This window comes from Diaphorina citri, unplaced genomic scaffold (assembly GCF_000475195.1).
Source record: "Diaphorina citri unplaced genomic scaffold, Diaci psyllid genome assembly version 1.1 scaffold3000, whole genome shotgun sequence".
NCBI classification, from domain to species: domain Eukaryota; kingdom Metazoa; phylum Arthropoda; class Insecta; order Hemiptera; family Psyllidae; genus Diaphorina; species Diaphorina citri.
In genome coordinates, this window is record NW_007380412.1 from 24,451 (window position 1) to 44,177 (window position 19,727).

At 45.9% G+C, this 19,727-nt stretch overlaps 2 protein-coding genes across 2 annotated transcripts; both read right to left on the reverse strand.

Annotated features, from left to right (window-relative positions):
• Positions 1 to 14,352: 14,352 nt before the first annotated feature.
• On the reverse strand, positions 14,353 to 15,817 carry LOC113471777. The gene is made up of 2 exons (XM_026831186.1): positions 14,848 to 15,817; positions 14,353 to 14,580 (listed from the first exon to the last, which is right to left on the reverse strand). Exon 1 carries the CDS (start codon positions 15,631 to 15,633, stop codon positions 14,917 to 14,919), a length of 717 nt encoding a protein of 238 aa, XP_026686987.1. The 5' UTR covers positions 15,634 to 15,817; the 3' UTR covers positions 14,353 to 14,580; positions 14,848 to 14,916.
• Positions 15,818 to 18,306: 2,489 nt separating this feature from the next.
• On the reverse strand, positions 18,307 to 19,167 carry LOC108253757. Its single transcript, XM_017448338.2, has one exon. It carries the CDS (start codon positions 18,860 to 18,862, stop codon positions 18,434 to 18,436), a length of 429 nt encoding a protein of 142 aa, XP_017303827.2. The 5' UTR covers positions 18,863 to 19,167; the 3' UTR covers positions 18,307 to 18,433.
• Positions 19,168 to 19,727: the final 560 nt, after the last annotated feature.

Genomic DNA, 19,727 nt, shown 5'->3' on the forward strand with positions numbered 1-19,727 from the left:
ATGCACACCCCGCGAAGCCCCGGGAGCGCGCAGCGCGACCGTATACGCAACCCCGCGTAGCGAACACGCGAAGCCCCCGGGGGGTGGAGGGGGGCGAAGCCCCCCTCCCGAGCACGAAGTGCGAGTCCTAAATATATACAGCCCCTTGTGTAACTGACTGACTGACTGACTCACTGACTCACTCACTCATACTAATTCTAACCCACTTCTAGATGTGCTAGGAAGATGCGGTTTTCACCATTGGATTCCTTATTTTTTGTACATACTGGGAAAAATCAAAAACCCCCGAAATTCCAAACCGTTCCCGAGATATTGACGTTTTTTAGTTCCCATAAGAAATACACGGAGAACAAGTATTGAGGCCAGCAAAACTTTTCCTGCGTTTAATATTTTCTCTCGCTTTTAGTTTTCAGTTTTAATTTTTTCGAGACAAGACTCAGGGACAATATTTCTTTTCAGGGGCGAAGCCGAGGGAGCGCGAAGCGCGACCTCATGCTCACCCCGCGAAGCCCCCGGGAGCGCGCAGCGCGACTGTAAACAAGGGAGCGCGAAGCGCAACCCCAAGCACAACCCCGCGAAGCCCTCGGGAGCGCGCAGCGCGACCGTAAACAAGGGAGCGCGAAGCGCGACCCCATGCACAACCCCGGGAGCGCGCAGCGCGACCGTAAACGAGGGAGCGCGAAGCGCGACCCCATGCACAACCCCGCGAAGCCCCGGGAGCGCGCAGCGCGACCGTAAACAAGGGAGCGCGAAGCGCGACCCCATGCACAACCCCGCGAAGCCCCCGGGAGCGCGCAGCGCGACCGTAAAGAAGGGAGCGCGAAGCGCGACCCCATGCTCAACTCCGCGAAGCCCCGGGAGCGCGCAGCGCGACCCCATGCACAACCATGCGAAGCCCCGGGAGCGCGCAGCGCGACCGTAAACAAGGGAGCGCGAAGCGCGACCCCGTATGCACAACCCCGCGAAGCCCCGGGCGCAGAGCGCGACCGTAAACACGGGAGCGCGGAGCGCGACCGTAAACAAGGGAGCGCGAAGCGCGACCCCCTGCACAACCCCGCGAAGCCCCCGGGAGCGCGCAGCGCGACCGTAAAGAAACGACCCCATGCACAACCCCGCGAAGCCCCGGGAGCGCGCAGCGCGACCGTATACGCAACTCCGCGTAGCGAACACGCGCAGCGCGACCCCATGCACAACCCCGCGAAGCCCCGGGAGCGCGCAGCGCGACCGTATACGCAACCCCGCGTAGCGAACACGCGAAGCCCCCGCGGGATGGAGGGGGGCGAAGCCCCCGAAGCCGGGAGGGGGGCGAAGCCCCCCTCCCGAGCACGAAGTGCGAGTCCTAAATATATACAGCCCCTTGTGTAACTGACTGACTGACTCACTCACTCATACTAATTCTAACCCACTTCTAGATGTGCTAGGGAGATGCAGTTTTCACCATTGGATTCCTTATTTTTTGTACATACTGGGAAAAATCGGAAACTCCCGAAATTCCAAATAGTTCCCAAGATATTGACGTTTTTTAGTTCCCCCATAAGAAATACACAGGGAACAAGGTTTGAGGCCAGCAAAACTTTTCCTACGTTTAAAATTTTCTCTCGCTTTTAGTTTTCATTTCTTCGAGACAAGACTCAGGGACGATATTAGTTTTCAGGGGCGAAGCCAAGGGAGCGCGAAGCGCGACCCCATGCGCAACCCCGCGAAGCCCCGGGAGCGCGCAGCGCGACCGTATACGCAACTCCGCGTAGCGAACACGCGAAGCCCCCGGGGGTGGAGGGGGGCGAAGCCCCCCTCCCGAGCACGAAGTGCGAGTTAAAAAATAAACCCCTTTGTCTTGTTAATCGAATTCATATTTAATCCAGTGTTATTATTGTTATCTTAAACCATGGAGGGAAGAGAAGAAGGAGAGGTCAGTGGGGATGAATATGAGGGAGCCGCAATATTTATAATTTTTTTCTCCTTTTGAAATTTGAATTGTTAAGGTTCAACGTGCGCTCATTCGTAATTTAAGTTTTGTATTGTGTGTAATTAATCGCTTTTAATTTTTTTACTTTCCTTCTCCTATAGGAAGGAAAGTAATGTAATCGGGTCAAATTTTCGATGGTCAGTTTTTAGTGCCAAAACACGTTTTGAGGTCCCTAGAGCCTAAATCCAAAGTTTCAGCCATTGGTCCGTGTCTGTCTGTAAACAAAATATCTCGAGAACGGTAAGAGCTAGAGACCTGAAATTTGGTATGTAGTACAAAGTTTGAGCCATTGGTCCGTCTGTGTGTCTGTCTGTCTGTCTGTAAACAAAATATCTCGAGAACGGTAAGAGCTAGAGAGTTGAAATTTTGTATGTAGCTGTCAAATGTGAGTCTGTAAACAAAATATCTCGAGAACGGTAAGAGCTAGAGACTTGAAATTTGGTATGTAGATGTCAAATGTGACAAGGATGCGACACGAAACTTTTGGTTAAGATCGGTGCAACGGTTGGCGGCATTTTACCGCTTTTTGGCGGTTTTCGGTGTAATTTAACAATATCTCGGGAACGGTATAAGCTAGAGACTTGAAATTTGGTATATAGTTCACAAATGTGACAAGGATGAAACACAAAACGTTTGGTTAAAATAGGTGCTGCGGTTGGCGGTATTTTGACCGCTCTTTGGCGGGTTTCGACCGCTTTTTGGCGGTTTTCAGCTATATTGACTATAAACGATTAGAGATATTGTAAATGTTACAACAGAACACCCAAATAAGCACCATTCAATAGGATAAGGAAAGACGTGTGATGTTCACACCAGATTTTTTTTCTTCTTAAAGACAAAGTTGTCACTTATAGTCGCCTACCTAAAGTGTTTTATGTGTGTGTACCTACTAGTGTGAGGGAGGAGCATCACCGTGTAGCCATTACAAGTATTTCAAGGATCGCTAAAAGCTCACCACCCTAATAGTCATTACAGAGGATCCTGTGATTTCACGAGCTGGCGGAAAGACCATCCGAGGAGCGGAACCACCAGAAACTCCAGAATCGGGTAATGTCAAGATAGGGAGGCGAGGCGGTAAGTGTATAAATTGATATTACTTTCTTGGGACGCATTATTTTATTTCTTCCTCCTTCTCTTTCCTTTCTCTACTCTTCCCCTGTTGTTTTATCTGGTTATTCAAAACTGATTAAGCGGGATGGAGCAGTTAAAAAAGAGATTCGAATTCGAGGTAAACAGGCTCCGGAAAGAAGAGATACTTTTTGAGCTCAAGGCCCGAGGGAAGTCAGCCCTAGAGAAGACGGATGCGGGAACCCTACGAGCTCAGCTCAGAAAGTATCTGAACGAGCCCTTAGGTACAGTAGACGTGGACAACATAGAAGACGCAGACAAGGAGTTGCAGTTTTACCAGGACACAATGCACAGGTTGCAGGACCTGGAGGAAACAGAGGGCGTCGATGACGCCAACGACGCCAATTGGAGCCAAATTGTTACAACATACACCCACCTGAGGGGCAGGGTGAGTACAACACAGTTCACGGGTCCAGTGGAAAAGGCTAATCTGAGAAAGGCAGATTTTGTGAGGTTATTGGACGGATTCTGGCAGAACATGGAGTTGGAGTTCGTGGACCAAAAGAAGAAAGGGCTAGCCCAAAAACTAGATGAAGACCTTGAAAAGCTAACCATAATATCAAAAAGGGTGTCTAGGGCGGACCCGGACATCACAGAGCCTACAGCATCAACGCCACAGCAGGATTATGAGGTACCAATAATCCCAGAACAACAACAAACAACCCCTCGGGTCTCCGAGCCACCAGAAGGGCCCAGGGGGCCTCTACCTCCATTGCCCGAGAGACCAACTCCAAACCGGATAGTCTCACCAAGAGACATCTCAAGCCAGATAAACCAGGTAACAACAATTCCACCACCAGAAAGTACTACCTCCCGTGCGCACACTCCACTGACCCAATCAATGGCCCCACATTTACCATTACCTCCATTGCCCGAGAGACCAACACCAAACCAGATAGTCTCACCGAGAGACAGCTCAAGCCAGTTAAACCAGATAACAACAATCCCACCACCCCCACCCCCAGAAAGGTGTACTACCTCCTAAAGAGAAGGATGTTGGAAATTTTCCAACCTTCATACGCGACAAGAGAAATTAAATTAACAGAGGTTCTGCAAAGATTTCAAGGACCCTTCGAAGCTGCCACAAAATATTTCAGTGAAAAAATGGCCATGATTGGAAAGCCTACTATGGACTTCAACGAAAAAACTAGTATGGTGAAGACAATGAAGACGTTAGCTAGATGTAGATCTTGGATGCGACTCACTAATTCTCCACTACTAGAGATACTACTCACCAGATTGATCGACGACAAGAAAATATCAATGGGGATTGAGATGACAGATAAAGAGGAAGAGTTATTCTTCGAGAAAGTCATATCAGGCAATATCTTTCATAGGCTCCTTTCTTCTGCTGAAAAGATATACGCAATGTTTAATATGCTACCAGGCATATCATCACACTTTAAACAATCATCCAACAGCATGAAAACCCTCACAGAAAACGGTGAAGACTACAACATATTCTATCAGCTATTGTATGTTATGAACCCTGTTAACCTACGACTAACTGGATTGTTGATTGGAAAGCTTGACCCCGTGTATCATGCCTACATTCGCTGCAGAGAATGCCTGGAAGAGTACTCCAATCTCTCTTTTGACATTAGAAACCCCACATACGTAGGGGGGCCTGTAGAGCCATCTGTCCCGGCAGGGCCCAGTGTCGTCAACCTGTCCTTCAACATAGATGAAGCTATGATTACTCTCACAGCTCTTAACGTCGCAAAACAAGTGGACAAGGACTACTACACATATCACAGGAAGCTTGAGTCTGAGGTGACACACAGGGCAGATGTTGTCAGTGTAAATGACTTCAAACGCCTACCACTATTACAACTCGCATGCCAAATCTTTGTATACTCACAACATTGTGAACATATCCTCAATAGTGACTCAGGTTACGCCAAAGATTTAGGCTATGACAAATCGTTTCATTGTTTGGCCGAACTACTGCTCGAATCAGGGAAGTTGAATGAATATTTGGTTGTCACTGGGATACCTGTGGTTGAACACTCCACTGTCACTCAAGTTGAGAAACTTTCCAATCTAATAGCCCAGAATGTTAGGTATGTAATAAGATCCAACATACTCTTAGTAACAACGAAGGCACTATTTGTCGAATTCCAGGATACTGAAATCCCAGAAGACAGAGTCTTGAGGCTCGTGTCAAAGTATCACATGGTGGAGGCCATCAGAAAGAGAATCAATCTAGCTCTCAGGTCCGGATGTATCAAGAACGCTAGATCATATTCTGGTATTCCAAAGAGACAGAAGAGCGTGAAAAGATAGTGACGTTGTGGAGGGCACACAAGAAGAATACACCAAAAAACCAGATACGGACTTCTGTAGGACATCTATCATTACCCACAATGTCTCTCAATGATTACTCAATATATGCTGAGAGTCGAAAAATCAATGGATCTTATAAGATAGAAGAGATTATGTACATTCCCAGGGTCATTGGGGTCATATCTTCTGCAGCTACCAAATTCTTGGAGATACTCTCTCTGTTGGGTCTTACTCCACTCACTATCAAAGCCGAAAATATCTACTGTCTAGCAGAGGGGTCAGGGGGACTGTCACAGTTCTATCACAGCTATATCCGACAGCCAATGTTCTCTACAACACATGGTTAGATGTGAACATAGACCCTCGAGATGATATCACTGACACTGATCCTCCTGCAATGAAATGTATTGTTTCTACTTCTAGGTTGACAGATCTAGGATTATCAAGTGGACAAACAGACATTTTGTCTCCAAAATTTGCTGAGAAATTGGTGAAAGCATTTCATACAAATCCCCCAACCATTATCACTATGGATGCGGAAAATTCACAAAGGTCTGGTAACAACATCGAGTATGTGTCGAAACTTGCCCCCGTCATATTGCCGCACAATCCCCAAGATAGTGATTTTCAAAATGTTCTACTATCACATATCGTTGGAACATTCTGTGGGTGAGGTGCTTAATTGTTTTAGTGACTACGAGTGGCTCTTCATCAAGCCTGTATCAAGCAATCCAGTTGGTCATGAGGTGTTCTTATGCATCATCCCGAAACAATTGTCCAACCACAATACGGGGATTATGACAGAGCATTGGTCAGGTATGAGAGAAGTCGTATCAAAGAACAAAGGTATGACAGGCCAAGCTATGGAGATCTACATAAACACCAATAGAGGCATTGCAAAACATGCCCCTGTCGACGCCCAGGCGTTCCCGCACGATGTGCCGCTCGAGGGGGACAACCCCGCCGATGAATACCAGGACGCTGAGGGGGCCCCCTTCCCTGCCAACCGGATCAGGGAGATATTACGGGCTGGACAGCGGGCAGACCGTATACCTGTCGCTCCGCGAAACGCTGGACCTGCTGCAGCGGGGGAGAATGAGGCGCAGGCGGCGGCACGCGTAAATGCCCTCGCTGCGTACAACGCGAATGTCCTCGCCATACGCAACCGTAATGCTGCGAGGGGAAGAGCATGGCATAGAGCCATCAGAGCGATGATGGGCGTACAGGACGGGCACATAGTCCTCCACCCTGCTGTAGCCACTATCGAGCGGATAGAAAGTACGCTCGCAAGAGATGTCGCACTAGCGCCACGCGGAGCGCTGCAGCCCCTCTTGGATCAGGTGCCCAACCCACAACTATGGATCGGGGTAGGATACACTGACTCCATTCGAGGCCCTACTCTCGTAAACTGTGAGGTCCAGGACAAGTACTTAGACGCGGTGACGGTCACATCGGTCATCGCCCGTGGGATGTTGAACCCACGCATGGGGCTTGATAACGCATTCTGGTTTGCCGCCTCGACGTCGACATGCAGTATGGTTGACGTGCTGAAGAATCAGGCCGCCAGTGATTGGCGAGGCCCGGCGCTGAAGGTGGCACTATATGATTCCATGCGAGAGAATGTCGTCACACAGCCCGCCGGAGTGAGCTACGATCTAGCGGCTATGCAGGACACACAGAGAGCCTTCATGTCTCGTAGGTTGCTCGATCAGTGGGGATACCAAGCAGCATGTATCTCCCCACAATTCTTGGAAAGGGCACTCCAGAGAGGGGCCATTACATTGGGAGGGATACCGCGCGGCCTCTCCGGAGAGGATGTCGTAGTGATCGTACTCGGACAGGAGCGCATGAGTCCCATCAGGCTGAGCCTCAAAGTTGTTGCCGCACTGGAGTACCCCCTCGCCCTGACAGTTGAGACCTACCAAATGGTGGTGGGGGACAGAGGGGCTGACTTCATCCGCAATGCAAGCAATATCACGATTCATGACCCTAGAAGAGTCATCCTATTCGTGCACGCTACTCTGGGCCAGGACCCAATCACAATAGGAGGTGTCCAACTAGTAGCGGCAATGGACCCGGGTCACGCCGCTGCGCTCCCTGACGTTCCTCTAATCGACTTTGACCCCGGGGTGATGGCGTGTGTGTATGACGTGTTGCATAGCGACAGGAGTCTGAGGTCTGAGTGGGATGCACTCCTCCAGCTCCACAACGGAGGGCGGACATTGGACTGGGGAATCGTCTCGGAGATGTTAGTCCATACACTCCCCCGCTTCCCGCCGCAGGTGGAGGTGACCCGTACGGGCGGGTACCAAGACATGGCCCTGGAGGTTAACCTGTTCAATGGGCCGGCTTACATGCAGGCGGACCCGAACGTACCCAACTTCGCTCTAGACCTGCAGGGCGAGGAGTTGGTAGGGGCCGATGCCAACTACAGGCATGCGCACGTGGTTACAGCCTGCGATGTGGTCACCGCGCTCCGGGCCGACGCCAATGACTGGCCGGTGATCCGCATTGGACGCTGGTCGAATGCCGCTGAGATCCTGACAGGCTTGGGCATGTGCATGGTTGAGACGCCGAGTGCGAGTACGCTGAGGATCGGGTCGCAGCTGGAGAGCTTACGGAGTATACTCCTGAAGGGCCGGGAGCTTAGGTCTTTCATTGAAGTCATGAAGATAGGTGCCTTAATCGGCGATGCTGCCGCGGGTGTGGGAGATGTGGCCTTGAACATTGACGAGGCCAAGTGGCAGACGGAGGTTGGGGGTGAGGGGGCCACTCTGCGCAGTATAGCAGAACAGACCATGTCAGGGGGTCACCCGTCATTGGGATACTGTTACAGCCTGAATGTCAACCTCGTGCGAGAGGGGTTTATCGCCACCATGACGGGATGCAGGATACCAGCGATATCGGATGTGGGTACAGACGACGTCAGTTTGGAGCGTGACCCACTCTTCGATGAAATATATGTGCTACGCGACGACAGGGCAGAGGACCCGAATCTCATGGGTAGCTATGCGCCCGACAAGGTCTCGACCAACAAAGCCTCGGTCAGGAGGAGGCTGGGGAAGGTGAACATCATGGCCCTACCTACCATACCTCCCTTTATCAATCTGGGGAACATGACAGTCTTGCCACGTGAGGAGAGCACGTTGGTTGGCAGAGTCCATTCCGGTGCCACAGAAGCCTTAGCGAGGCTTGGCGGATGGGGTGGTGCAGGGAAAGTCGCACGGGCGGGGCATCTGGCGTTGCCATTCGGGTGGGGGTTGATGCCTGTGCGCAGAGATTGGATTGAGGAGAGGGATGTGGGGGTCTCTGTTATCCCGGACGTCCGCCGGGCCTTTACGGAGGGTAGGTACGGTGCACCCCTGCAATTCATCACGACACAGCAGCGCCCCGTCCTCCCGGGCACCTCTGCTCGTGGGTTCGACCGGAACTGCATGGCGGATGTCTTCAACAGCATGTCGCCCCAGATACTATGCAAGGGGGATTTTCATGCCCCCACGCCGGAGGTCGGATCTCCGCCCAACAAAGAGGACAAGGTGGAGGAGATAGAGAACCTCCAAACTGCGGCACCAACGCTCTTGGCCGCAGACCCAATCGACACGGAACACAACCTCAACACCCACGAGCGGGTATAGAGCCCGAATCGACGTGGACTTTTGGTAGGCTGATGAAGGAGGTACGACGCAAGTGCGGGGAATTAAACTCCCGGTGCTGTGACACCCCGGGGTGGGAGAGGCCTTACACCGCGTTTGATGCCACGCTACTGAGGTACCACCTCCCCAAGCGGCACAAGGGAGAGAAGTGCTGCGTCTGGCCGAAAGGGAAGGTAGAGGATGGGTTGCACATGGCACACCGCCTGGGAGGTGATGACATAGGCGCACTGCTACAGTTCTGGTACTGGTACATGCGGGAGAGGATGCCTCATGCATGTGAGTGTAACACCACCAAGCTCTTTAAGGCACTGACAGGGTTCGTCAAGCTAGGGGGGGAATATCTCCACCCGGGATGGCGGTGGTTGTGCTACTGGGAAACCGGCGGGGGCTACAGAGCGCTTATTCCCTGGCTGGGGAAGAAGCACGTAGTCGGGGGCCCATACTGCGAAGAAGAGTACGAAAGGTTGATATACGAGGAGACGATCAACTTGCTGCGGACGGAATGGCGGCGACCAGAGAGGGTCCCGGATATACAGGAGTACACGAACGGAGGGGCCTGGATGATGGGGAGGGCCGGAACAGGACGGCAAGGGAAGGTGGAGGGCAAGGTTCACAAGACACGGCGGAATAAGGGGGTGGACGCTGTAACCTATACTGACGAGGATGTCGGCGCGCTGCTACTGGTCGCGAGAAAGGACGAGATGCATGTCATGCAAAAGTCAGAACCAACTAAGGTGAGGGCGGTAGTCAAGTGCGGAAACCACGTTAACCGGCAGATGGCATACCTTAGCACGGCGGTCGAGCGTGGGTTTTACGGGTCAGAAACGTCGACGTTATTCGCAGGGCCGAGCGGCAACGAGGAGATAGACATTAAAATTGTGCGGCACGTAAGGGACCAAGGTCAATGGAAGGTACCCCTTGACCAGTGGCACTTCGACAACAACCAGAGTAAGGGTACAATACTCGCCGTCCTGCGGGCGATAGGCGACACGTTATACCGCTCGTTCACCAGTGAGCACGATATCCTCCGGGTGTGGGAGGCTCTTTATCACGGCATAGCCCACATGGGCGCTAGAGTCTATTGCGGGTCGCGGGTATTTGAATGGGAGAACGGGGTGCCTAGCGGATGGAGGTGGACGGCCCTACTCGACACCTTGCTGAACATTGCGTCCTTCAGGGTCATCTGTACATGGTTGAGGAGAGGGGGTATCGGGGAGTACAAACCCAAATTCTTCTGCGCCCAAGGCGATGACGTTCTTTTTACCTCCCCTTCCTTGAGGGAGATTAACGACATCGTGTCAGCATACAATACCTTCGGATATGAAGTGCATCCGCAGAAAAAATTTATCAGCAGGCGCCGGGGAGAGTTCCTACGGAGGAGTTATGAATTGGGGGGAGTACAGGGATATGTTATGCGCACTCTAACCGGATTGCGTTTCCGCAACCCCGTTAAGAGCGTGCAAGCGGGGGGAGGGGCTCGTGTGTATGAGAAACTCGCTACCTGGGTCCTGGCGTCGCTTAGGGGTACCCGCCCCGACATCGCCATGGACATGTTCCTTGAGGATGCGGAGCAGGTCGGTGTGAAGAAGGAAGATGCAGCGGATTTCGCCATTACACCCAGTACTGTAGGGGGAGGCGGTGTGGTGCATCATGGCGCTGCTTACGTCAGGCTCAGCAGTTATGGGAGGGGTAGGTGGCTCAAGGTCAAGAGCCTAGCAGAGGTAAAGAGGGTGACACCGATACTGGGCAATTGGAAGGCTAGGTTAGGAAAGTATTCTGAAGTATTGTCCCAGGAGGACAAAGACTCGATCTATCGCACGCTTGCAACGCTTCACCACTAAGCACTGAGGTCAATCACTTTCCCAAATGGACCCAAACTGCCGTCCATCACCCATTTACTCCCAGATCAAATTTCCCAGTTCCCATTTAGATGTTAGAATCTCAACTCACCCATGTGATGTTTCACCAGTTTAACATTCAATTTCCCAAGTTTCTCCAGTCAAGATTAAGAAAATGTTCCAGAATCAATCAAGCACATCCCGTAGATCAAATTCCAGTTCACCACAAACCAGGGGAGTGAAGCTATCTTCCTATTACCTACTTACCATGATATAAACAGGGTTTAATATTTTCTCATTTCCGTTGGATCTTTGTATTCAGACCAAAATTTGGTTTCCAAGGTCTGCTTTCCCATAAATTGTCGGTAAACATCAAAGAGGCGCGTGGCTCGGCGGGATCACGAGTCAACAGATCAGGTTTGTCTAGACTGTCTAGAGTGTTCCAACGGCGCGTGGTTTGTTTTCGTTTTAGTATTTTTAAATTTTTATATTTTTTAGTAGTGTTATTTTTTAAAAGAAAATCTAAACACTTAAAGAAATATTTTTTAGATATTTCTTTATGTGTTTAGTTTTTCGTTTAATAATTATATTCCATTGTTTTTATTTTAAGTTGTAGTTTCTATTTTTTTTTAATAATGGAGTGGGAGAATGAACTTGTCATTGAATTTTTGGACCATTATGAAGCAGAACCAATTATTTGGAACCCTGGATTTGCTAATCACAAAAATAAAGACAAGGTGTTTGATGCATGGACGCGAATCCAAGAAAAACTAAGCGTCCAATTTTCAATTCCTGATTTGAAGAAGAAGAAAGACCACTTGATGGCAACTTACAGGAAGCTGGCGTCAAAGGTGAAGGAAAGTAAGGGAACTGGGACTGGAACTAAAGACGTTTTCAAGCCAGATTGGTTCGCATACGAGAAAATGGCATCGTTTTTGCATACTATCTACAAACCTAGGAAAACGAAAACATCTGATTTTGTAAGTGTATTTCTTATTATTACAATTTATTAAGTCTTATATTATACAGGGTGCGCCAGAAAAACACTGACAAAGGCTCAGGGTAGGTAGATGTCATCATTTCCAACAAGGACCTCGTTACCAAGAAACGTCCAAAAAAGCACTTTTTGAAAAATTACAGATCTTGTGTCAGTTTTTAGGTCATAACTTTTTCATTTTAATCGATAAACTTTTTTGTTAAAACCACGAGCCAGAGCACAAAATTTTGAGCCGAATAGACCTGATCTCCGATTTCCAAAAATCAGGTTTGATGTGTTTTTTCAAGCTCGAAAAAATTTACCAAACACGCGGTTTTTGTCCGAAGAAATTTTGGAGCACAGATCTCCATCTTTCATGAAAACTTGCGCTTTGTTCAAGGATTAGAAGGAGACCTTTTTTTACCTCTTTAGCTCAAGTCCTTCCCGGAGAAATAACTACTTGACTACCTGTAAAACACTCATGATGCTAGAAAACTACTGACCGTGTGTGGGTGCCTTTGCAATGTTGTAGATTTTTTTTTTATTTTTTTATTTTTTTTAAGAGGTTTGACAGAGGGAGCTGTAACTGCTATGGTCTTATCGTCCCGAAATCGAAGAGAGAAGGAAGACAGGATAGGAGAAAGCCAGCCGTTCCGAGAACGAACATTATCCCAGCAGGATAAAATCCGCCCCGGGCGGGAATCGAACCCGCGGCCTAGTGCTTACAAGGCAGACGCACTACCAACTAAGCTAACTAGGCTGGCAAGACTTTTTTTAAAGGTGGTCCAAGTCACTTTATTAATAAGTAATAAGCATACTGAAGTTTTAGCCGCCATCGCCAGCCTAGGTAGAGTAGGTCTCTATAGGTAACAGAGAAATAACTACTTGACTACCTGTAAAACACTCATGATGCTAGAAAACTACTGACCGTGTGTGGGTGCCTTTGCAATGTTGTAGATTTTTTTTTTATTTTTTTATTTTTTTTAAGAGGTTTGACAGAGGGAGCTGTAACTGCTATGGTCTTATCGTCCCGAAATCGAAGAGAGAAGGAAGACAGGATAGGAAAAAGCCAGCCGTTCCGAGAACGAACATTATCCCATCAGGATAAAATCCGCCCCGGGCGGAATTTTTTGAAATCAACCCCAATCAGATTGCTTGATCCGAAGTTAATCCAAATACGCTCACTTGTGGGCGGCCTAGTGCTTACAAGGCAGACGCACTACCAACTAAGCTAGCTAGGATGGCTGTTGTAGAAGACGCGAGGGCTGTGAAAATAAAAAATTCAATTTTTCCGCTGGAATTTCAACCAATCAGAGGAAAACTTAAAAAAAAAAAAATAAATAAAAAAATGTAAACAGTATCGCCGGAGCAAAGAATTCAATCTGTGGCTGTCTTCACACCAATGAAGTTGTTTGAAGCATTCAAGACACCTACACACGCTCAATAGTTTTCTAGCCCCTCGTATGTTTTCCAGGTAAACAAGTGGTTATTTCTCCGGGAAGGACGTGAGTTAAAAAGGCAAAAAAGGTCTCATTCTGATCCTTGAATAAAGCGCAAGTTTTCCTGAAAGATGGAGACCTCAGCTCCAAAAAAACGCGTGTTTCGTAACGTAATACTTTCTATTACTACAGTATAGCGGAGCTATACTAGTAATGAAAGTATTGCAATCGGTCCAAATTTTCAAAATCGGGAAATGGTTGGAAATATCCGTGTTTTGACCCTGATTCAAAAAAGTGGTTTTTAGCCCATGGTCTGTACGTTACGTACGTACGTACTACAGGTTTAAATGGGAAAAAGTAGAACAAAAAAGTAGTTTTTGTCCCATGGTCTGTACGTATGTATGTACCACAGGTTTAAATGGGAAAAGGTTGTATACAAAATATCTCAAGACCGGTTTGTCTCATGGTCTGTAGGTACGTAACGTACGTACGTACTACAGGTTTAAATGGGAAAAAGTAGAAAGTTGTGAACAAAATATCTCAAGAACGGTTTGTCGTAGAGAATGAAATTTGGTATGCTATCCCGGTATGGTCCAAGGACGCGACTGTAACAATTTGGTAAAAATCGGATCATCCCATCCAGATATTAACCAAAGTACGGTATGCTATCCCGGTATGGTCCAAGGACGCGACTGTAACAATTTGGTAAAAATCGGATAGTCACCCATCCAGATATCATGTATGCTATCCCGGTATGGTCCAAGGACGCGACTGTAACAATTTGGTAAAAATCGGATAATCACCCATCCAGATATTTCCCCGGTATGGTCCAAGGACGCGACTGTAACAATTTGGTAAAAATCGGATAGTCACCCCTCCTGATATTAACCAAAGACATTGTTGCTTAACCCTTATTTCGTAAACGCTAAGACACATTGAAAACATTTGGTCATTCGGATGTGAATATCAATGTGATTTTTCACGCCGAATCGAATGATGCTACTTTTCGCACTCTCTGACTTACAGTTGAGAAGTTGCGGGTTCGATACTCCCCTGTGTCAACAAATTTCCCTTTTATTACATTTTTTTTACTTTCTATTTCTTTTCAAATACCTACGTATATTCTGCAAATGTAATAGAAAGTGTGTGATGTTCACACCATTTTCAAGAAGTGGTTTTTTGGACGTTTCTCGGTAACGAGGTCCAAGTTGGGAAAATGACCCACAGAACCTTGTTGGAAATGATGACATCTACCTACCCTGAGCCGTTGTCAGTGTTTTTCTGGCGCACCCTGTATTACAGTATTCGCTCGGGAAATGAATTAAACATCGCAGATCATTTCAGTCATGTTTTAGTCACAACATCAGAAGAGAGAAAAAGAAGAGAAGACGAAGAAGAAAGTCGAAGCAATGAAATATTAGAGAAGTTACCAGAAAAAACGAAGAGAAGTGTTAAAAGAGCAATAGAAAGCAAGTCGTCACAATGGCTGACAATAATTCCCACCAAATCTGATAATACTGACCTCACTGCTGCACAATTCAGAGACGGATTGGCAGTACGATATTAGGTAAGTACATTTAAAGTAGATTAACAAAGAAAATAATAAGGTATGTGAGAAGTTTGACTGTATTTAACAATAACTGTCTTGCCAAGATAATTTGCCACTTGTTGTGAAATAGGCCGCAAAAGCATCACGAATATCCTTTGCGTCTTTTCCTGCTTTCCTAGGTAACTTCTTTAAGGGAAAGAAGGATGTCATTTCATCTTGATCTTTCCTCCACAATCCCTCAATCATTTCACCATCGACTTCAGTGTCAAGCGTACCAGGAGGAATATAAGATTGGGTGGCTGCTGGGCTTCCCCTTAGATAGTTATGTAAGAGGACACATGCCAGGGTGACATTACTGACTTTCTCGGGCTCTAAAGCCATTGGTCGCCTAAAAACGCGGAACACGGATGACAATATACCAAAAACATTTTCAACGACTCGCCGCGCTCGAGACAATCGGTACCCAAAAACTCTTTGGGGACTTCCTTTTTCATGAGTTCCGGGGTATGGCTTCATCATGCGGCGACTCAAGGCAAAAGCTGAATCTCCAATGAAGACATATGGTAATGGTTCATCAGTTGAACACAGCTTCCTGTCAGTTGGAAAATCCAGTTCATCACTTTGTAACTTAGAGTACAGGGACGAATTGTTAAAGACTCCTCCATCACTGATCCGGCCCTGGCATCCAATGTCCACATATATGAAACGATAGTTGGCATCTACTAGTGCTAAAAGTACCACACTAAAGGTTCCTTTATAATTGTAGAATTCTGATTCCGTGTTCATTGGGCACTCCATAACGATATGTTTTCCATCGAGTGCCCCTAAACAATTCGGAAAGTTCCAGAGTTTCTCGTAGTCTCTTGCAATTTTCAGCCACTCTTCTTTATTTGAAGGCAACTGAAAACAATAAACAGAAAGAGAACAAAAGTCAGAGGATTTTCAAACTAAAAAAAATCTGGTGTGAACATCACACGACTTTCCTTATCCTATTGAATGGTGCTTATTTGGGTGTTCTGTTGTAACATTTACAATATCTCTAACCGTTTAGTCGATATAGCTGAAAACCGCCAAAAAATGGTAGAAAACCGCCAAAAATCGGTCAAAATACCGCCAACCGCAGCACCTATTTTAACCAAACGTTTTGTATTGCATCCTTGTCACATTTGTGAACTACATACCAAATTTCAAATCTTTAGCTTATACCGTTCCCGAGATATTGTTAAATTACACCGAAAACCGCCAAAAAGCAGTAAAATGCCGCCAAGCGTTACACCGGTCTTAACCAAAAGTTTCGTGTCGCATCCTTGTCACATTTGAAAGATACATACCAAATTTCAAGTCTCTAGCTCTTACCGTTCTCGAGATATTTTGTTTACAGACAGACACACAGACACACAGACCAATGGCTGAAACTTTGGATTTAGGCTCTAGGGACCCCAAAACGTGTTTTGGCACTAAAATCTGACCATCGAAAATTTGACCCGATTACATTACTTTCCTTCCTATAGGATAAGGAAAGTAAAAAAGAGGTGACACTAATACAAAACCCGTCAATCACTCTAAAGAATAAAATTAAACCTTTGAAACAGAACAATAGATTTATTCCCACGCATATGAATATGTAATTAGCTAATTAGGCAAGTTCCAAGGTACCTGCGTGGCAACTGTATTGGGGGATCGTAATGTTTTGAAAGATCGTAACGGGGGCCCCGTTCAACTTTGGGGCCCCAAATTTCAATCAGCGACGTGCCTTGATTTAATGAAGATGTGTACCAAATTTCACCAAAATCAGACCAGACAATCGGGAGTTATAGCGGAACATACAGACAGACAAACATCTAAACCAAATGCAAAACGGTCGAGTTAAAACATAGACCTCACTATCGTTCGGTCAATAATTTCAAACTTCAAACGAACGGAAAGGAAAACAAGAAGAAAATTTAAAGAACCCTTCAAGTCTCAAGTTGCTCAAATTAGGCAAGTTCCAAGGTACCTAACTTTCGAAGTTTGGAGTTAAAAGTTGTCCACCAGTCTCAGGCTCGAGGCACAACCAAAAAGACCTTTGCTTCCAAACGAACGATGAATAAATAAACGAAATAATACAAAAAAAAAAAGTTTTAGCAGACATACAAATGTCAATTCCAACATCAAAACGGTAAATACATTTTCCACGTGTTAAGACAAACTTTTCCCAGTTCTTTCCTCGGGATATTTATTTTTCCACAACATTTTATGAGTTTTTCTCTCTTTAGTGTTGCCAAACGGTTTCCACTTCCCATTGATGAGAGTGTGATAGTGCTTACAGAGTTAATACCAAGGAAATTGAAATTTGTGGAGGAAACCTCTCATTCGATGGGATGGAAATATTGTAAGAGCTGTGTATTGCGTGTGAGCTTTCGGTGTAGGAGTTGCTCGATGCTTTCTCTAGTGAGACCATCATTAGATGGGAGGTGTCCTCTGTCTATGCTTGGATCTATGGATACCCAGAGGAATGAAATTTCATAACTGTTGATTAAGGAACTTTGTTGTTCAGGTGCTTTAAATTTATGGCATATGTATGTATGTATGTATGTATGTATGTATGTATGTATGTATGTATGTATGTATGTATGTATGTATGTATGTATGTAGTAGTTATTTGTGAATCATTAACAAGTAAGCATGTGAATAGTTAATCCCATGTGATTTTTTACGCCGAATTGAATGGTGCTACCTTTAGGACTCTCCGACTTACAGTTGAGAAGTTGCGGGTTCGATACTTCCCTGTGTCAACAAATTTCCCTTTTATTCGTGAACCGTTAACAAGTAAGCATGTGAATAGTTAATCCTATGTGATTTTTGACGCCGAATCGAATGGTGAAACTTTTAAATCTGTCCAACTTACAGTTGAGGAGTTGCGGGTTCGATACCCCCTGTGTCAATAAATTTCCCTTTTATTTGAGAACCATTATACTTCAGCTATTGATTATGGATCACTAGAAATATTTTCAATGTCTGTTTTTTTTTATTATTATTATTATTATTATTTTCTTTTAGTACGTATTTGCAAATGTAATAGAAAGTCGTGTGATGTTCACACCAGATTTTTTACTTTCCTTATCCTATAGGAAGGAAAGTAATGTAATGGGGTCAATGATAGATTTAATTAGTATTTGAAGGTCAAGAAAAGAAAAACATTTTTCAGATTCTACGACAGGCAGGTAGGTACCCTCCAGCATAATTAATTTTATCTTATTTTTTTTTCACAGGTACAATGCTAGCAATATGCTGTTCGACTTGAGAAGCCAACCATCAGGCAGATTTGAAAACTTTTGCCGGATGTCAGCACCTGTTTTTGAAAATTTATTGAGTAGAATTGGGCCATTGATTGCGAAAAAGGATACCAACATGAGAAAATGTGTTCCCACTCAAGAAAGACTAGCAATCGCATTACGATTTTTTGCCACAGGGGATTCTTTTGCAAGTTTATCCTACTTATTTAAGCTCTCAAAGCAAACCATTTCCAGATGTGTTGATGACGTGTGTCGGGCCATAATACAAGAGCTTAAGGACGAAGTGAAGGTAAGTACTTATTGTCTAGAAAGAATGAGAGAAGTTAGTTTTCTTGAAAATTTGAGTAGAAATCAGCTGTAGTGGTCATTGATGCGTCTTTTTCTGTGAAAGAGGTGAGGGTATTCACTTCTATTGGTTGTTCTGTTGAATTATTCAGACATAATACAGAAAACTCAGATCCAGGGTTTGATAAAGCACCTGGGGTTTGACTTCTACTCTCGCTCAATGAATTATCAGTGGATCTAGGTTGCTGGTAGGTATGAGAGTGAGACCAATATGACGGCTGAGGGTTGGATTTCTTGAGAGAAAACATTAAATTGTTAATTTCATGCATTGCGAGTTCCCGGGTTTCATTGTCTAGCGCTCGCAATTTCAAACACAGCAATTCGCAAAATAATGAGCTTTCATCCTTTGTTGCTTCTGCCTTTGGTTTGTTAGCAACTTGTTTCAACAAAGTGTACGCCTCACTCATACGCTTCTCAATGATCCCTGGATGTGTGAGTTTCTTCTTTTTGCCTACTGGAGGTCCACCTTCCTCGAGTTCAGCTGCGTCATGCGTCTCATCAGAAGCCTGAGTATTTGCTCTCAGACCAACTTCTTCAACAGTAGTAGTATCTTCGGCAGGTGGTGCAACATCATCAACATCCTCTTCGTCTGTGGGTACCTGAGAACGGGAAGAATAATTTTAATGAATTTCCGATTTTAAATTAGTACTACAGAACACAAAAAAATCTGGTGTGAACACGACTTTCCTTATCCTATTGAATGATGCTTATTTGAGTGTTCTTTTACCCTAACTTTTACAATACCTCTAACCGTGAGTCGATATAGCTGAAAACCGCCAAAAAATGGTAGAAAACCGCCAAAAATCGGTCAAAATACCGCTAACCGCAGCATCTATCTCAACCAAGTTTCATGTCGCATCCTTGTCACATTTTACAGCTACATACCAAATTTCAAGTCTCTAGCTCTTACCGTTCTCGAGATATTTTGTTTACAGAGTGTCGCATTCTTGTCACATTTGAAAGATACATACCAAATTTCAAGTCTCTAGCTCTTACCGTTCTCGAGATATTTTGTTTACAGACAGACACGGACCAATGGCTGAAACTTTGGATTTAGACTCTAGGGACCTCAAAACGTGTTTTGGCACTAAAATTTGACCATCGAAAATTTGACCCGATTACATTACTTTCCTTCCTATAGGATAAGGAAAGTAAAAAGACGAGAAACTCCCGAACCATCGAAAATTTGACCCCATTACATTACTTTCCTTCCTATAGGATAAGGAAAGTAAAAAATCTGGTGTGAACATCACACGACTTTCTATTACATTT

Bases quoted from the DNA above. Each gene is read 5' to 3' on its own strand.
- LOC108253757 (XM_017448338.2), bottom strand. From the start codon at position 18,862: ATGAGTGAGGCGTACACTTTGTTGAAACAAGTTGCTAACAAACCAAAG.
- LOC113471777 (XM_026831186.1), bottom strand. From the start codon at position 15,633: ATGGAGTGCCCAATGAACACGGAATCAGAATTCTACAATTATAAAGGA.